General features: G+C 54.7%; 1 protein-coding gene across 1 annotated transcript; it reads right to left on the bottom strand.

Moving 5' to 3' along the window:
* Positions 1 to 1,717: 1,717 nt before the first annotated feature.
* On the bottom strand, positions 1,718 to 17,193 carry Ccdc88b (coiled-coil domain containing 88B). The gene is made up of 27 exons (XM_032896495.1): positions 17,121 to 17,193; positions 16,717 to 16,871; positions 16,461 to 16,572; positions 16,314 to 16,383; positions 16,176 to 16,234; positions 16,005 to 16,088; positions 15,240 to 15,383; positions 14,976 to 15,124; positions 14,786 to 14,867; positions 14,495 to 14,653; positions 13,852 to 13,998; positions 13,584 to 13,692; positions 13,300 to 13,436; positions 12,064 to 13,212; positions 7,629 to 7,756; positions 7,441 to 7,558; positions 7,093 to 7,188; positions 6,875 to 7,015; positions 6,169 to 6,425; positions 5,748 to 5,891; positions 5,387 to 5,573; positions 5,138 to 5,283; positions 4,834 to 4,932; positions 4,470 to 4,636; positions 3,760 to 3,966; positions 3,539 to 3,607; positions 1,718 to 2,208 (listed from the first exon to the last, which is right to left on the bottom strand). Exons 1-27 carry the CDS (start codon positions 17,178 to 17,180, stop codon positions 2,153 to 2,155), a joined length of 4,431 nt encoding a protein of 1,476 aa, XP_032752386.1. The 5' UTR covers positions 17,181 to 17,193; the 3' UTR covers positions 1,718 to 2,152.
* Between the last annotated feature and the right edge of the window lie 223 nt (positions 17,194 to 17,416).

Raw genomic sequence — 17,416 nt, 5'->3', positions numbered from 1 at the left:
GGCGTGCACCACCACAACCCAGATCGCTTCCGCTGATTCTTATTTCGAATATATCACATGGACAACCCTGACAAACTCTGAAACTTCACAAGCCAGGCCACCTTTGTCTGCACTGCTGTCACCGTGATTTCCAAGTTCCCACAACAGTTCGTTAAGCTCTGAGCACTGGGTGGCACAAAAGCCACATGGTCATGCCCATCACAGCAACACCCACATTCCAGGAACCAACTTTTATATTAGTTTGCATCTCGGTGGCTGTGATTTAAAAAAAAAAAAAAAAAAAAAAAAGCACTCGGCAAAAAGTAGCTTGGGGGGAAAATATTTTGTCTGGCTTACAGGTTACAGTCCTCCTGCAAGCCAAGCCAAGCCAGGAACATGGAGGTAGGAACTTGTAGTTGTCTTTTGCTATTTTGTGGGTTCTTTCTTCCACCCTTCCCCACCCCTTTTCTCCCACCCTTTCAACCCCCTAACACGAGGTAAGGGAGAAAAAGGATAGAGGGGAACGGAAAGAGATCCCTGAATAAAGTTAGGGTCAGAAAGAGGATGATATCATTGTTAGACGACTTCCTGCTGGCTGGGGGTGTCGAGTTCCTTGGGTTAAGTTTGATCTCCGCCGTCAGGAAATCTAATTTCTTCTTGTTTCTTCTCTGTGAACACTACTCAACAGACCGTGACCTACAGCAACCCACCAACAACCCGCACAGCCTCTCAAAGGCCCTAGCATTTTTATGCCCTCTGAAAAGTCCCCAGAATTCCAAACACCGCACAGTCTCAGAAACTATCTGCCCCGTTTCCCACACCTGGGATTAAAACTAAGTTAATAGTATTTTAGTCCCATAATATTTCTGTGATTTTCAAAGAAACCAAAGTCACGGAATTGTCACAACAGGAACTCAAGTAGTGACCTTGGAGGATGCTGCTTCCTTCGGCTTGCTCAAGGAGCGCTTTAAAAAAAAAAAAAAAAAAAGATTATCATTTTTAATTGGTGCTCATGGAGGCCAGAGGCATTCCCCAGAGCTGGGGTTACAGACAGCTGCGATCTGCCCAATGTGGGGCCTTCCAGAAGAGCAGTCAGAGCTCTTAACTATTGAGCCATCTCTCCGGCCCCTCTGCTAGCTTTTATATATAGCCCAGATCACCTGCCTAGGGGTGTAACATCACAGTGAGCTGAGCCTCCCTACATCAATTAGTAATCAAGAGACTGCCTTCATAGACAAGCCCATAGGCCAGTCAGATGGTGACAATTTCTCGGTTAAGTTTCCTCTTCCCAGGTGTCAAACTGACAACTGAAGCTAGATCAGTTCCCCTTCCCTGTCGCCATCCTAGGGACCCAGCTCAGAGATGTTACAAAACCACCTTAGCAACCAGACTGTGAGCTCCCTGAAGCAGGGCTCAACCCCGAAGGGGTGGGAGGGAGGGGGAGATGAGGAGGTTGGGAGATGTGGAGAGAGAGAAAAGAAGTGCCCTGAGAAATAGGGCCAGGCCAACTAAGTTCACTTTGTCTCAGATCCCAGATCCCAGGTCTTATCCACTGTTAAATGCCTACCCAGGCCCTATCCCCATTGGCTGCTTACCTGGCCAGCACATCCAGGTTTTCACAAGGCCAAATGGCCACACTATAATTCCCTTTGCTACCTGGTCCAGGCAGGCTTCTTGGCTACGCCGATGGAAGTCCCCAGACCTCCCGTCTCCCACAAGCAGCCAGCAGACACAGAACCCAGATTCAAGGGGTTACAGCTTTATTCTCCTCACCCTCATGTCCCAGACAATGCTCAGATATTAGCCCAGGTCTGTCTCCAGGGAATGGGCATTAGGTCCCCAGCTAGACCTGGTGGAGGGCTCTCGTGCCCACTCTTGCCAGCCGTCTTCAGCTGGGGAATCTCCCAGACATCGCCTTCTCAGTGATGGATGTTTCTGAGAGCAAGAGCCCTGGCCAGGAGCTCCCCATTCGGACCAGTCACATCCCCTGTCCACAACCTTGTCCCAGCTTCTCCTCAGAGTCCCAGCTGTGGGGGACCTGAGAGCCCAGGCTTCTTTGTCCAAGGATTCTTCTTGGGGTCCCCAGGCCCCCTGGCTCTTGGGCTGCTTGGGAATGCCACTGACCCTACAGTGGGGAGAAGGCTGCACTCCTGTGCCTTCTGTCCCCACAGTATCACTGGCTGAGGGAAGAGGTAAGGAATTGTTTCTCTGGTTTCTGTTCCTGGGGGGCTGGAGAGAAAGACGGATTAGGCTTCCTTCCAAGAAGATGGCCAGCAGTCAGGACAGTCCATGGGACCCTGAACCTTCTGTCTACTTGCTCTCCCCAACCTCCATGTTCTAGCCTCAAGCTATCTCTAAATTTCAGCTCCTCTGGGTAGCCTGTCCCCAAACAGTACCCTCACTCAAATTCCAGTGTGGCTTCTAAACACACACACACACACACACACACACACACACAAACACACACACACACACTCACCCACACACACACACACACACACACACACACACACACACACACTCACTCACACTCACACACACACACTCACACACACACTCACACACACACACACCCACACACACACACTCACTCACACACACACTTCTTCTCCAGCATTATAGCCTCCTATCAGATTGGGGCTGAGCCTCTGCTAGCCCAAACTTCTATATGCTTGTGTGAAGTGCTTGCTAGACTTTAAACACTTAGTATGAACAAAATAATGGGTGTGGTAGCACACAACTATTATCCTAGAACTAAGAAAGTTGAGACAGGAGGATTGCTACAAATAGCCCAGCCTGGGCTACCGTGAACTAGGCCATCATAGCCTATATAAAAAAGACCCTGTTTCAAAAAAATAATAATAATAAAATAAAGAAGGAAGGAAGGAAAGAAGTCAGATACAGCTGCAATCCCAGGGATGTGGACTGTGCCTTTAGTCCCAGGTTGGTGAGGCAGAGACAGGCAGATCTTTGTTAGTTTGAGGCTGGCCTGGTCTATATAGTAAGTTCCAAGCCAACCAGACTGCATAGTGAGACTCCCTGCCTCAAAAAATAAAATGAATGTAAAAAGAAATTCTCATTTGTAACTCTATGCACTGACTACATATTGAAAACTGTAACCATTTAGGCAGACATAAATGAGTCATGTCATTAAAACTGTCGTCCCCCCCCCTCTATGTTTCTGACAGGATTACTAAAAAGGAAAAAGATACACACATAGCTCACATTGTATCCCCTCCCCCCATCCAGACAGGGTCTTGCCATAGAGTCTAGGCTGGTCTTGAATTTGTAATTCTCCTGCCTCAGCCTCAGGTGCTGGGGTGGCCGGCGTGTACCACCCATGCCATGTTCAGATTGTATTTCTGTCAGTCCTGGCTGTTGTAGACAGTGATTATTTTCAGGCAGTGTTTGCTGTCTGCCTCCCTACACCAGAATGTTCCCTGCCGTATCACCAGAGCATACCAGCTGGTGTTTGGTAAAGAATTCTTCCTCATCGGAGGAGAGAACTGGTCAACGAGACTTGCCGGAGACCCCAGGTGGGGCACACACCCCCACTCACCCTCTCCAGTGGCATCTGCTTCATGTTCCGAGAGGGTCTCAATGGAGCCATCCCATTCCACACCAGATCCTAGGGATCAAAAGGCAGCCGCTGGGCCACAGTGCCGGGCAGCGGTGGGCAAGGCATACAGGAACACAGAGACTAAGAGGAATACCTCTCCTCCCCAAAATGCTGAGTCCACTGGGTAATGGGGACTTCTATTCGGGGACTCTATGTCTCACCTTTGCTGTGGGAACTGGGCGCCCCCAGGGGGCCTGGTCTTCTCTGTCTGAACCGCTGCCTTGGGGTGTCCCCTGGACTAAAAGACGCAGAGCTTCGCCCGGCAGGGAATCGGGAGCTGAGTCTACGCCGCTGCCCACCTGCCAGGTTCTCGTCTCCCAAGCAGAGAGAGCTCTGGGCACGGCGCATGGGTGCTGGTGACGAGGACCCTGTGAGAGGCACATGCATGGGGAAGGAGGTCACCAAAGTACAGGGAGGGACCAGGCAAGCAGAGAGCCAGTGGGTGAGGTTACATAGGGTAGAAAGAAGAGCGTAGGAAGGAAGAGACCTGGCCGGTAAGCCTTCGCTGGTGAGCCTGGCCAATGTGCTGCTGGCTCACACAAGCTCACTGTGGAGCCTTGAGCAAGGTGCCCCATCCTCTCTGGTCCTCAGTTTCCTTTTGTATCACTAGAATAAATAATCTTTCCCTAATGTGCCCGGCTGCTCTGAGGTCTTAGGCATGACTGTGGGTTGTGTAGAAATGGAAAGGTGGCAATACAGGCAGAAAGGAGGTGCCCAGGCAGGGGACCCCTGGAGCAGAGAGCAGCCAATGGCATCAAGGCAGGTGGAGGTGGGTGGCACGGAGCACAGGTGCAAGCCAGACAGTATAGCAGATGCCAAAGGTGGGAGATATGGGATAGGGACATTCTGGTCACCAGACCCTCAGACCCACCTGTCCCATCTGCCTCCCTGCCCTCAGGGAGCTCCGTCTCCAGGGGGCCCCCCAAGCTTTCCGTGCTGCCAGCCCCATCGGCCCCCAGGCGTGGCCCCCCATGGAGGGCTCCCTCCCGCCGGGGCCGAATCAGCCTCTTCACCTTGTCTGCCAGCCAGCTGCCCTTCCTGGGGGCAAGAGGGCATAAGAAGGGATAAGGAAACAGGAAAAGGGAGGGAGAGGAGGATTGTATCAGGGGATGAAAAGGGTCAGGCAAACCCTTATTAAGACCTGCACCCCAGCCTGGCTTTCATGGAGCTGGGTGTCAGAGGGTAGGACAGGGCAAAGGTTAGCAGGATCCCGGTTCCGGAAGGTGGGACCTCACTTGGTACGGGGTAGGGGCCCAGGTTCCAGCACACGGTACTGGTCCATGATTTTCTCCACCAGCTTCTGCTTCTCACGGCGCAAGGCATTAAGCTGGTCCCTGGTAGGAAGAGGAGAGAATAGGTTCAGAGAAATCCTGGCAAAGCCCTGGCAGAAGCAGGTATAACTCCAGACCGTCATATTGCAGGTAAGACTACCCTATGCCTGGAACTTTTCTCTTGGACCTGGGGGCGTGGGTTGGGGTGGAGGAGTGGGGATGAGAGGAAGTGGGGTTTCCTGAGGGGCCTGACCCTGAGCATGCTCACAGGTACTCTCGCTGCTCTCGATGCAGATGGTCACGACTCTCCAGGCTGCGCTCCAGCAGTTCTCTGTTCTCCCGGCTCAGGGCCTGTACCTCAGCTAACAGCTGCCTGTTCTCCTCTTCCTGCGCACTGCGAAGCTGGGTCAGAAGCTGCGGCCAGCAGCAAGGGCAGGAATGAATACCCGGCTCGAGACTGTCCAGCTTGACTTGCCTACCTTGACTGCCCCAGGGCGCCCCCAGCACTGTGCCACACCTCACACTGTGTGGTCAGCCGACAGGCGCTCAGGTCCAACTGCTGGTTGGACTCACGCAGTTTCTGGCTCTGGATCTCAAGTTGTGCTCGCTCCAGTTCCAGCCTCGCCAGGCGGCTCCGCAGCTCCCCACGTTCACCCTGGAGCTCCCCTCGTTCCCGAGACACCTCAGCCAGTAGCGTCTGAGCTCTTTGGAGACAAAGACAACTGCTCTCCCAAGAGCCAGGAAGCCCGCACTCACAGAAAGGAGGAGAAACCGGACATGCAGGGGCAGTGACTAACGCACCCTAACCCACTTCACATGTGGGAATGCTGATAGGGGGTTGGGGGGTGATGAGGGCAGGGCTGCACCAGGGCTAGCACCTGTCATGCTCATTCTGAAGTCTCCGCAGCTCCTCCTCCAATCCGCGCTGCCTATGTCCGTCCTGCATCAGGCGCTCGCGCTCTGCCAGTAGGGCCACCTCTTGTGCTTCCACACTGGCCCGCTGGGCCTGCAACTGCTCATGCCTGTATGAACAAGGGTCCCAGAGGACTGCAGGGGCTGCAGCCTTGACAAGTAGGCACTGCATTGTGGGGATCTGAAAGTCTGACATCTGCACCACACCCCAGCAAAGCCCCAAAGCAGAACGCCATGCAGGGTACCGCCATTCACAGCCTCAAAGTTGGGAAGCCTAGACTCCCACAAGAGAGGAGCAGTAGGATAGACACTTGGAGTATAGAATATCCCCTTGGGTTGGGCCTGCTGAGGAAGACAGGCGAGTAAGCATGACAGGGGGAGACTCACCGGCCCTGGAGCTCACGGTGGGCCAGTTCCAATGCTCGCATATTGGCCTTGAGATCTCGGTGCCGCACCAACAGTCCCTCCAACTCCGTCTCCTGCCTTCGCTGCAGCTGCACTAAGGCCTCGTGGTCACGGAGCAGAGCCTGCTGCTGCCCACGAGTCTCCTCCTGGGCCCGCCTTGCTACCCGTACCTCCTCTTCTAGCACCCCCAGCTTCCTGTGCAGCTCCTGACCCTGAATCTCCATCATAGATTTTTCAGCCTAGGGTGGAACAGGTGGGGACGACCACTGTAGTGAGGCGACCAGCCCACAAGGAATACAGGGCACGGCCCGAGACCACAGGGGCAGAGGACAGGAACAGCTATGGCGGAAGCCGAGGCACAACCGAAAAAACGGGCGGAGGTGGAAAGCAGCAGAGAGGCATCAGGGTGGTGGGTCCATGCAAGAGGTCCAAAACAGGGATGGGACACAAGGGTCGGGGACAGGGAAGGGGTGAAGACTAATGGCTGGTACAGAGAGGCTTAGATGCTAGGATGACGGGGGATGGGAGTGGGTGCAGATGCGAATGCTGAAAGCAAGCAAAGGGAGAAGGTACAGCCTGTGATGGCCGAGGTCAGAGGGAAAGCACTTTGGAAGCAGATGAGGCCACTGGCTGGAGTAGGAAAAAGGGCATAAAATGACACTAACAAGAGCCCCATGCTGTCACGCACCTGCAGGCGACTGCTGTGCTCCTGTGCCCGCTGACTCTGTAGCAGAAGCTCCTGTGCACGTCCCTGCAGGCTCCCCAGCTGCCCCTCCAGGTGCTGCAGCTGCCCCTGCAGAGCCGCCTTCTCAGCCACCAGTGTGGCATTCTGCCAGAGAGAGAGATTGCCGGTGGCTAAGCGGCTCGTCCTCCCATCCCCTGGGCAACCCATGCCCTGCCACTCACATTTCGCTCCACCTCGATGAGCCGTCCATTCTGGGTCTCCACAGTCCGAGGCTCAGCTCGTACCCCAGTTGCCTGGTCCACAGGGTACTGGCGCAGCTGCAGGGACGAGGTTCAGGGACACAGATTGCAGGTGCCTCACACACATAGGGAAGTGTAGGGGCTCAGGCAGATCAGTCATCCCAAGAAAAGGTTCCATCCACTTGAGGAACACAGGAAGCAGCCCCACCAGGGTAGGAGGTGAACAGCTATCCATCGATCTAGAAGTAAGACCTGAGCCCTGACAGCCCTGGTTGGCTATTCCCAGGATGGGGCAAGGGGCCAGCACCTCAGTTCTCAGGACAGCTTTACCTGAATTAGCTCCTCCTCCAGCTGCAGGGCTCTGGCCTTGAGCTTCATCAATGCCTCCTCCTTATTGGTAGACGCTGCCTGCAGCTCAGCTTCCAGACGCTGCTCCAGATGCTGGTACCTACCAGGAGAAGCCTTAACACGCAGCTCTCACTTCCCTGTCCCTCCCTGCACCCAGCCACTGTGCCCACCTCTGGTGCTGGCTCTCCCGTTCTTGAAGGAACTTCTGGCGCTCTAAGGCCGCCTGCTCCAGCTCTCGATGCAGATACTCCAGCCGATCCCCCAATTCCTGGCCCCGTACCACAGCCTTCTCTAGCTCCTGTGGGCAGGCAGAGCAGACTCAGCAGGTGGGGTTGAAGATGGGGATCACTCCTCTTCCCCAGATTTAGAGGAAGGCTAGAGACAGGCCCAAGAAGAGGTCATCTTGCTCTCTGCCTTGCTCGGTTACCCTGGCACATGTCTCTGTGTTCCCATCTGGCGTGCATTGTTCACATCTGTAATACCAGCAACTCAAGAAGCCAAGATTGGCAAGATGGCTGCAAAGTTAAGCCCAGCCTGGGCTACACAGGAGGCCTAGGCTCAGGATGAGACCTTGTCTAAAAGACCTGGAGACGGAGTGCCAGCGGCTCTGTAGGGTGGATATGAAGGGGGCTGGGGGCCTAAACCTGGTGGGGGTGAAGGCAACCCTTAAGTGAGGAGTCAGAGATGCACACTAAGCAAATGGCTTCACCTCTTTGAGCCCATAGTTTCGAGGGTACCCATGAGGGCGGTAGGCCCTGGCAGCTGCTTTTCCAGGCATGTGCAGGGGCTCAGTGGAGGTAGGTCTGCAGAGCACCACAGAGGGGTGGCTACCAAGAGCTATCAGAACAGGAACTCAGGGATCTCGGGTCTAACCACAGAGCAGAGCTGCAGAGGTTGGTCAGAGACTATGGCATTTGGCAGTTGGGCCACACCATTCCAGGGCAGGGGTGGAAGGCCAATTCTGACCTGTGAGCTGCAAGGGGAGGGAGGCCAAACCATTCTGACTCCTGGGGACCCTAGAAAAATAAAGCTGCACAAAGATGACACTGCTCAGTCACTGGCCACTTCCTGCCTCCGAAAACTCAGGCTATTGAGCCATCATCATAAGTGACGACCCTTCACAGCTTGCCCTGGGCATGGCAGTTCCCAACAGATGTGGGCACAGTCTCTGGTTAAAACAACTAAAATTCAGCTGGTGGTGGTGGCGCATACTTTTAATCCCAGCACTAGGGAGACAGAGCCAGGTTCAAGGCCAGCCTGTTCTACAGAGCAAGTTCCTGGATAGACAAAGTTACACAGAGAAACCCTGTCCCAAAAAAAAAAAGAAAGAAAGAAAGAAAGAAAGAAAAAAGAAAGAAAGAAAAAAAAGAAAAAGAAAAGAAGAAAAGAAAAGGAGGAGGAGGAGGAGGAGGAGGAGGAGGAGGAGGAGGAGGAGGAAGAGGAGGAACTACAATTCCCATAGGAGGAGGAAAAGAACTACAATTCCCATAAGGCTCTGCTGCCCAAATGGCCACTAGAGCCTTAGCGCTCTCAGAGATACGAGAACCATGGTGCAGTTGCAAGTGGAGACCTGCGGCCCTGCCCGCTCACGGTTCTAGCTATAGCCCTACCAAGTGCCCCTCCACCCAGCCTGGGAGGCCTCTGTGACCCCCTAAAAACCTTGGGATCCCTTCTCTGCAGTGCTAGCCAGCTCCTTCAATGCCACATCCAGGTAGTGCCCGGAACTGTTACAGTCAGGAAGTCGTCCCAATTCTCTCTAGCCCGAGCTTCTCCCACTCTAAGTCCTCAGAGCCAGTTCTTCCAGAGCCACCCTTACCTTCACTGCCAGCCTACCACCAGCCCCTCTCCCAAAAAAGCAAAAGTGTACTGAGAGCCAGGAGCACCCTGAGCTCCTCCCACACATCATTTTGTGAAATTGGATCAGATCAGATAGGAACAGATAGGTTTTAGTTCCTCTCTTTCTCTCTCTCTCATCCTTTTTCTCCCTCTTTTTTTTTTTTTTTTTTTTTCTGAGACAGGGTCTCACTATATATTCCTGTCACTATAAACCAGGCTAAGCTCAAACTCACAGAGATCCACCTGTCTCTATTCCCAAATTCTAGGATTAGAGGAGTGTACATCTCCAGTCCTCTCTTGAGCCTATATAGCTCAGGATGGCCTCTAACTCTCAATCCTCCTGCCTCAGCCTACCAAGAGCAGGATTGCAGGTAATGTACTACCACAGGAGGGGCAGGCACAGGTATGTTTCTGGTTTACAGATGAGGAAAACGACACTCCGAAGTAACTTGCTCCAAGCCACACAGCTGACAATCAGGAGGGTCTGAGACAGCACACAGTTCCTTCCTAGCAGATCTTTAGATCCCACGCCACAGTAGGTACCCCAGAGAGACGCTCTCATCATTAGCTCATTGTTCCAGATTCCCTACATCTCTTCCCCCACACCTACCCCGTGCGTGCGTAACCAGTGTCTCCCAGCCCCGACGCCTATTCCCCATCTTCACCATTGAGATGCTCCTATGTGAGGTGTTCTTCCAGTCTGTGCCCTGGGGTGGAACTGGAGACCGTTCATGCTGGAGCACCCAGTTCCCAGTCTTGGCAGCACAGCTCTGCCCTAACCCTGGCCATTACCCTGTACTGTCCTTAGCTTTGTCTCCCTATGGGGATATCTCCAGCCTCCAGAGATACCATTCACTCACAACATAAGCCCCAACCTCTCCCTCAGCATAGAAGGAAGCTTTCGCCCTGCCCAATAGGAACCCTGCTAAATTCCTCCTCAGGCTCACCTCCTCACAGCCTGGATCTGCTTCTCTCCACCTCCTCCAGAAAGCCTTCCCTGATGTATCTAGCCTGGACCATAGCTCCCTGCACCACGGCTTTCTGCACTGTCCTGTCACCTCCTCACCTATGCATATGGGCACCCCACACCTGGCCTGGTCACCACTGAACCCAAGCCTAACAAAGCATGTGAATGAATTAAAGAAATGCAAGAATTTCCAGACATCCCCCCATCACCCTATGACCCTACCTGTCAGTTACCACTGCCCCCACCTCCTGATGGGCATTTCCCTTTCATCACGGTGACCCTTGTCAAACTCAACCACACATGGGTTTGCCCACACCTGCGGCTTTCCATGTCAGCGGACAGAGTAGCAACCCCTTCAAAGCTGGCCACTGCTGTGACTTCTTCTGAGTCCCCATCATCTCCAATACCTTAGAGTCCTTGGATTCTCTTGTCACTTCTCTCATCAAAGGTCTTAATCTTTTGTCATCAAGTAGCATCCTGGAAATTTTCCCTGAAGGCCTCTCACTCCCAGATAGGCACTATCGCCTCTTCCTGGGTACACGGCTAGCACTTCACTTGTTGTTGTTGTGTTATTTTTAAAACATTTATTTTATGTATGTGAGTGCACTGTAGCTGTCTTCAGACACACCAGAAGAAGACATCAGATCTCATTACAGATGGTTGTGAGCCACCATGTGTTTGTTGGGATTTGAACTCAGGACCTCTGGAAGAGCAGCCAGTGCTTTTAACCACTGAGCCATCTCTCCAGGCCCTTACTGGTTCTTTTCCAGATAGGGTTTCTCTATGAGGCCCTGGCTGTTCTAGAAGTCACTCTGTAGACCAGGCTGGCTTCAAACTCACAGAGATCCACCTGCCTCTGCCTCTGCCTCCTGAGGGCTGAAATTAAAGACGTGCCGCCACTGCCTGGCACACTTATCTTTACTGAATGTTTTGCTTTTATTTTCTCTCTAGGTGGAGTTTCATAAAGCCCAGGATAGCCTCCAATTCATTATAGAGTCAAGGATCTCTGTGCTGCCAACTTGACATCTGGGAACAGGGAACCTCAACTGGGAAAAATGCCTCCATCAGACTGTCTGTAGGCAGGTCTGTGGGGCACTTCCTTGGTTAATGATTAATGCGGGAGAGCCCAGCCCATTGTGAGTGGAACCATCCCTGGACAGATTGTCCCAAGCTACATAAAAAAGCAAGGTGAGTAAGCTATGGAGAGGAGCCAGTAAGCAGAGCCCTTCCACGGCCTCTGCTCCACTCAGTTCTGTCTCCAGCTTCCTGCTCTTGAGTTGAGTTCCAATAGAAAAGCAAACTAAACACCTTGAACTTCTAATCCTCCTGCCTCCACATCCTGAGTGCTGGAATGAAAAGCATATGTCTAGTTTATATGGAGTTGGGTATGGAGCTGGGTGAGCTTACTGCAGAACGGACTCCGTCCTGGCTCCTGAGAACTATTGTTTGGTCACTTGCAGCAGGCCTTGGCCATGAGTCAGGCAATTTCCACATTATCCTGGTCTGCCAACGGATCATGAGTGCTGTAGGGCACAGTGTCTGATTTATACAGGAAGATGGGGCTAGGGCAAAGGGACAGAGGCTACCACAACAGGAGTGCAGGACAGACCATAGAGCTGACAGTGCGAGTCCCTCCTGTAGCCGGCCCCATAAGGACTGGCTACCAGATGTCCTGCAACGGTAGGAGTGGCCTGGATTGTCTACTTTCAGTCCCATCTCTGTACAGCGAAGGGACCCACACCATACAAGCCAGCAACTGTCGCAGATCCTCATTTCCTGACCCACTGCTGTACCCCACATACCTCCCTAAGGGCTTGCTTCTCCAGGTGCTCCCTCTCAGCTTCCTCCAGATGACAGCGGACCTGGCTCTCCAGAGCCTGCACCTGCTGCTCGGCAGCCTCAACTTGAGCCCGCAGCCTGGGCCCCTCGCGTTCCCATTGCCTCCGCTCCCGGCCTGCTGCTGCTAGCGCCTCTGCCAGTGCCTCCCGCTCTCGTGATGCAGCCTCCAGCTCCAGGCTAGCTGCATCTACTGCTTCACGCAGACGGGCCTGTTCCCGGGCCCGGGCCTCTACCTCCTGATGGGCCTCAGCCTCTGTTCTGCGTGCTTGGGCCAGCTCCTCAGAGAGGGAGACAGCCTCTGCACTTCGGGCCTCCAGTCTTTGGGCTTGGGCTTGCAGTTTAGCCTCAAGGCCTACAACCTCTCTCCTTAGTTGTGCTACCTCATCTCTGAGGGCCTGCTCCTCTGGGATAGCAGTGGCCAGGGTCTCCCCTGGGATTGGCTCCTCCCTGGACCAGGCATCGGGAGGCCCTTCTGATGTCTGCTGTGGTTTCTGAAGGACCAGTTTATTGACCAACCCCTTGGGCCTCTGTTCGTGCCCTCCTGTCTCTGTCTGTTGCTTGGACAATTCTAGTTCCGGTTCCAGGGTCTTCTTCTCCAGTGGCTCCAGGAGGATGAACTCAGCAGATCTGGGCCTGCATTCGGGGTTCTCCTGTTTCAGGACCTGGGCCTCCGGTACCGACTCCCCTTCGGAAACCTCCCTGCTGCCAGTCTCTCCTAGCTCCTGCACGTCAATTCTGATCTCTGCACCCTGTGGTGGGTCCCAGACAATGGGGCTCTGGACAGAGACTATATGACCAGACTTCTCCAGGGACTGATGTGCCTCCACGGTAGGGTCTGATTCTTGAGTTTGGTCTGAGGTCTGGGGATCCTGAGATACCATCTGGAAAGGACTGTCCAACTCCGGGTGTGAATCGGGCGCCTGGAGACACTCAGATAACCTTGTGATTCCAGAGTATGATGCTGGGGAAGGCAGGTCCAAAGATCCCGGGCCTTCGCCTCCTATCTGGCAAGCCAGGCTTTTGGGACTGTGATCTAGGGCCAGGGGAGCTGCTGGAGCCCCATTAGTCACAGGTAGCATGGAGTCCTTGCTCTGCTCCTCCAGCAGAGGGCGCTGAGGACATATGAGAGAGACAATGGGGGGTGTATTAGAGGAATGTAGGTGGGAAGCAGCGAGGATAAGGATATTGGAGGAACCTACCTGACTGTCAAGCTGTTCCCGAAGCATTTGTAGTTGGCCTCGAAGCGTCCGATTCTCCTGTTCCACTGTCCTTAGCCGCCCAGCCTCTGCTTCCCTCACCTCATCTTGCAGTGAGGGTGCTGCTCCCGGTAAGGAAGATATGACCAAGTCAAAACTCCACCCACCCTCCCTGACTCCCGGCCCCAACACCTCTCAGACCTAGTAAAGGGCTTGAAAACAAGTCCTCCCCATTCAGAGTCTGCCTTCACCCCCAGATCCTCACCCTCACCCTAGGCCCGACTCACTCTCCCCAGGGGAGCCTGGGGGCGGCTCCAGGCTCCTCTGAAGTTCCAGTTCCAGTTCCACATTCTCTTCCACCAGCTGCTCCAACTGATGCCGCAGAGAGTCCAGGTCCTGGGATGTGGAAAAATGGCTCAGCACCTTGTTCATCTGGCCCAGGCCAAATGTACAAGTCTGAATATCATTCCCAACAGGAATCACTTAGAGCCCTGGGCATCACTGGAGTCATGGGGACCAGGGACAGTGGACTGCGGACAGGTCAACCTAGCTCACCGCATGGGCCTCGCCCAGCCGAGTACGCAACAGGAGGTTCTCCCGCTGGGTCTCGTGCAGCCTGGCTGAGCGTTCTCGGGCAATCTCCAGCTGTTCCTCCAGCAGGACCTTCGAGGCCTCCAGGGCCCCAGAAAGCACTCGCTCCTCCTGGTGGGAAAGATGGGAGGATCCTTGATGAGATGCAACCTTTATGCTCGCCCTTCCCCTGGGACAGCTTCAGACTCTGCCTCTTTCCCTACTTCTTCCCTCCAACTGCAGCTTTCTCCAAGATTTCCCCAGGTACTCCTCCCTTCTGTACCCCGCCCCAAGGAGAAGCCTTCCAAGGCCACATCCCTCTAGACCACACTCACGGGTACCCACTACTTGGTGGAATCCCACTGCTGACTTCCCTATTCTACCCGTGGCCCCATCCGTCTCTTCAAGCCCTGTCCTTCCATAGTCTCTTCTTCTCCCTTCCATCCGCCCATCCTAAAGGGCTTGTCCCAGACTCCACCTGCTGTATCCTCACCCACTTCACCCTGCTATCACGGTCTCCCAAGCAAAGCTAGGTCCACTCTTCTCTTGGCCAGACCCCTCCTGTACGCCCCGCCTTCAGGCCACGCCCCGCCGCAATACTCCGCCTCCAGCCCCGCCCCCACCTCACCTCTAGCTGGCCCTTAAAGACCTCTGCTGCGTGAAGTCTCTCGCGACAGCGCCGCAACTCTTCCTGCAGGCGTGGCAAGCGGCCGGCCCGCTCCCGCAGTGCCTCTGCCTCCTCGCGGTAGAGTTCTGCGCGCTTGGCTTGTCCAGACAGCGCCTGGGTCTAGGCCATATGGTGTAGAACTAGGATTAGCCAGCCACGTGACAGAGGAGTGAGGTATCACAAGAAGCAATAGGACCACGATGGGGAGGGGTCAATGAGGGGCAGAGGTGTGGGATGGGCGTTGGACCGCACCTCCTGACGGAGCCTTCGAATTTCAGATTCCAAGCCCTGCACCTCAGCCTGGGAGTCCAGCAGCAGCTCGGCCTTCTCCTCCCTGGAGGGATGGAGTGATGGAAGGTGTCTGCCAGTTGCAAACCCACACCTGGGGTCTGGGGATCCATCCAGATCCCACTGGCCCCTTCCCCAGCCTTCAGACACTCACACCTCCTGCCGCAGGCGTCTCAGCTGGGCCTTGGCATTGGTCAACTGCAGAGCCAAATGGTGCGAGGGACCCTCCGCAGAAGCATTAGCAGAAGCCTCTGGCAACAGCAAGTGGGCTGGCTCCCGCTCTAGCAGTACTTCAGCCAACCGCTAGCAGGAAGTCAAAGGTCAGGAAGCACCTTCCAAAACCTCTGTACATCGGGCCTCCGATCCCCACAAAATCATTCTGGGTTATGACAACTGACAGCCCTTGCCTGTCCCCTACCTGTGCCCCCAGATCACGCTCTCGCACCAGCCTGGACATCATCCCCATCAGATTCCGTAACTGCATCTCCAGCTCCTCAGCCACCAGCTCTGCAGATTCTGGTCCAGCCAGAGCCAGTACCACACCAGCACCAGGCTGGGTCACCTGAGGGCACGGAGAGCAATACATCAGAAGGAGGTGAAGGTGGCTTCAGGGGTGGCAAAAGCCTCCGGTGCCATCCACCACAGTACCTAGAGATCAAGGGTTAGACATAATTTCTGGTAGGCAGACAGACTGGAAGAGGGGCCATGACATGGAAGAGGTGGGAAATTTCCAAGATGGCCAGCTTCCTCCTCCGTCTGCTGACTTAAGACAAAAGCCTGGCTGGCAGCTTTTGCCCCCACTAGCGGTCCCCTGCTGACATAGAGGCTCAACGAGTTCAAGGCCTGATCAGGACATATCACACAACGGTTTCAGACAAATCAACTATGGGCCTTCAAACTGACCGACCAAAGAAGAGACTGCTTTGTGTGTGTGTGTGTGTGTGTGTGTGTGTGTGTGTGTGTGTGTGTGTGCGTTTCCCGAGTCCTGCTTCTGTTTCTCTGTGTGTCTCTGGCTCGCCCTCAATGAATGCCTTTCTTAACTGCTGCTTCTGTCTGCTGTGCAAGAGCTCTCTCTGCTGCCACCTGCTGCACTTCAGTTTTTTTTCCCCTGCCATTTAATTCTTCAGCTGGCAGAGAAAATGAACCAAATCAAGCCCCGAGACCGTATCACTGCCATCGGTACCTCCTGGATGGCAGCAGCCAGCTCGCTCTGAACGTCAAGGCTGAGGCCCTGGATATGGCGGATGAAGAGCTCCCGATGTTCGCACTGTGGTAGACAGAAGGCCCAAAGCTGGCACACAGAGGCTCCCTTCTCCTGTCAGAATTCCATTCCGTTCTCCCGTCCCCTCCTCACCTGCACTGAGGCCCCCAGCAACAGCCGAAGGATGCCTTCCAGCTCGTCCACTGCCTCTTCTGCTGGGCACAAGACACAAAGGGTTAAAGAGGGACATGGGGCAGGGACAGAGGCCAGAGGGCAGGTAGGAAACAGCACCTGAGAAGGGGTCAAATCCCAGTGTCTGAAGGTCTGGAGGTGGTGACAGGATCAGCAGCTGCAGTTCCTCCTAGAATGGCCCACACTGAGAAAGACACCTTCACAAGGGGCTGCTGGGCCTCCTGTCAGGTCTCCCCAATGCCTTACCTGATAGAAATCCCTCAGTCGCCCCCACAGGTGATGGAGGTTCCATATCCTACAGGCTGCAGGACCATCATGGCCCCTGACCATCTGAAGTCGTCCTCGGGAACTGGGAGCACTATGACCACCCAGGGAACATGGATGAGAGGTTGGCTTGAGGATCTTCCCCCACCCCAGACAGGCCTTGCCCTCCATCCTCAGGCTCCTCCCACTATTCATTGCCCTCCCCCACCCCCAAACTCAACTTCCCCATGTCCCTTACATGATGCCCAGCACCCGAAGGAGTAAGTCTCCATTGCTCAGCTTCAGGAATCTCCTCTCCGTACAAAGAGGCCCCTCCTCCTCCTCCTCCTCCTCTTCCTCCTCCGTCCCCGATGATTCTTCTGCCTCCCCCACCAGCCCAGCCAATCCCAGTGCCTGTGGAAACAAATAGAAGTCAGCTAAACAGGTAGAAACCGCCCCCCACTAGTAAATGCATCCTGAGTCCTGATCTGTCCCACACACACTTCACCAGTGCCCCTGAATGCCTCCTGCCCCAGTTCCCAGACCATCTCCCCCTCCCCCTCCTCTGCCTGCTGGATGCTGTACAACCCAGCCACCCCTCCCCCAGCCCTCAGTCTGCCCTGACACTCTCTTCCTCTCCCAGCTGTCCCACCTGACCCTCACCCAGGTGGCCAGACTCCCACTCAGGAAGTCTCTGAGCCTGGGCCCCTTGACCCCCTCCATGTTGGGGGACAGGGTGTAGTCCCTGTCACGCTGTGGCAGCTACACCTGCTCTGAGAGGAAGAGGAAGTCCCTGGCTGGGGGATCCCAGAGGCCCAGCCACAGACCCTGTACAGCTTCCTTCTTCCGGGGTTCTGCCGAGCTGCGAGTCCTGTCTCAGCAGCACACACATACACATCTTCCCTGGGTCTCAGATAAGACTGGCTACAAAGCTGTAAGTTAGCTGAGGGGAGGCCTAG

This window comes from Rattus rattus, chromosome 2 (genome assembly GCF_011064425.1).
Source record: "Rattus rattus isolate New Zealand chromosome 2, Rrattus_CSIRO_v1, whole genome shotgun sequence".
In the NCBI taxonomy this organism is placed as follows: domain Eukaryota; kingdom Metazoa; phylum Chordata; class Mammalia; order Rodentia; family Muridae; genus Rattus; species Rattus rattus.
This window is presented reverse-complemented; position numbering and strand designations above follow the sequence as displayed.

Excerpts from the sequence above, each read along its gene's own strand:
- Ccdc88b (XM_032896495.1), bottom strand. The coding sequence starts at position 17,180 with ATGGAGGGGGTCAAGGGGCCCAGGCTCAGAGACTTCCTGAGTGGGAGT. Across the intron at positions 14,868-14,975 it reads AGACGCCTGCGGCAGGAGGT|GGAGGAGAAGGCCGAGCTGC; the intron begins GTGAGTGTCTGA and ends CCATCCCTCCAG. Across the intron at positions 3,608-3,759 it reads GCCCAGTTCCCACAGCAAAG|GATCTGGTGTGGAATGGGAT; the intron begins GTGAGACATAGA and ends TTTGATCCCTAG.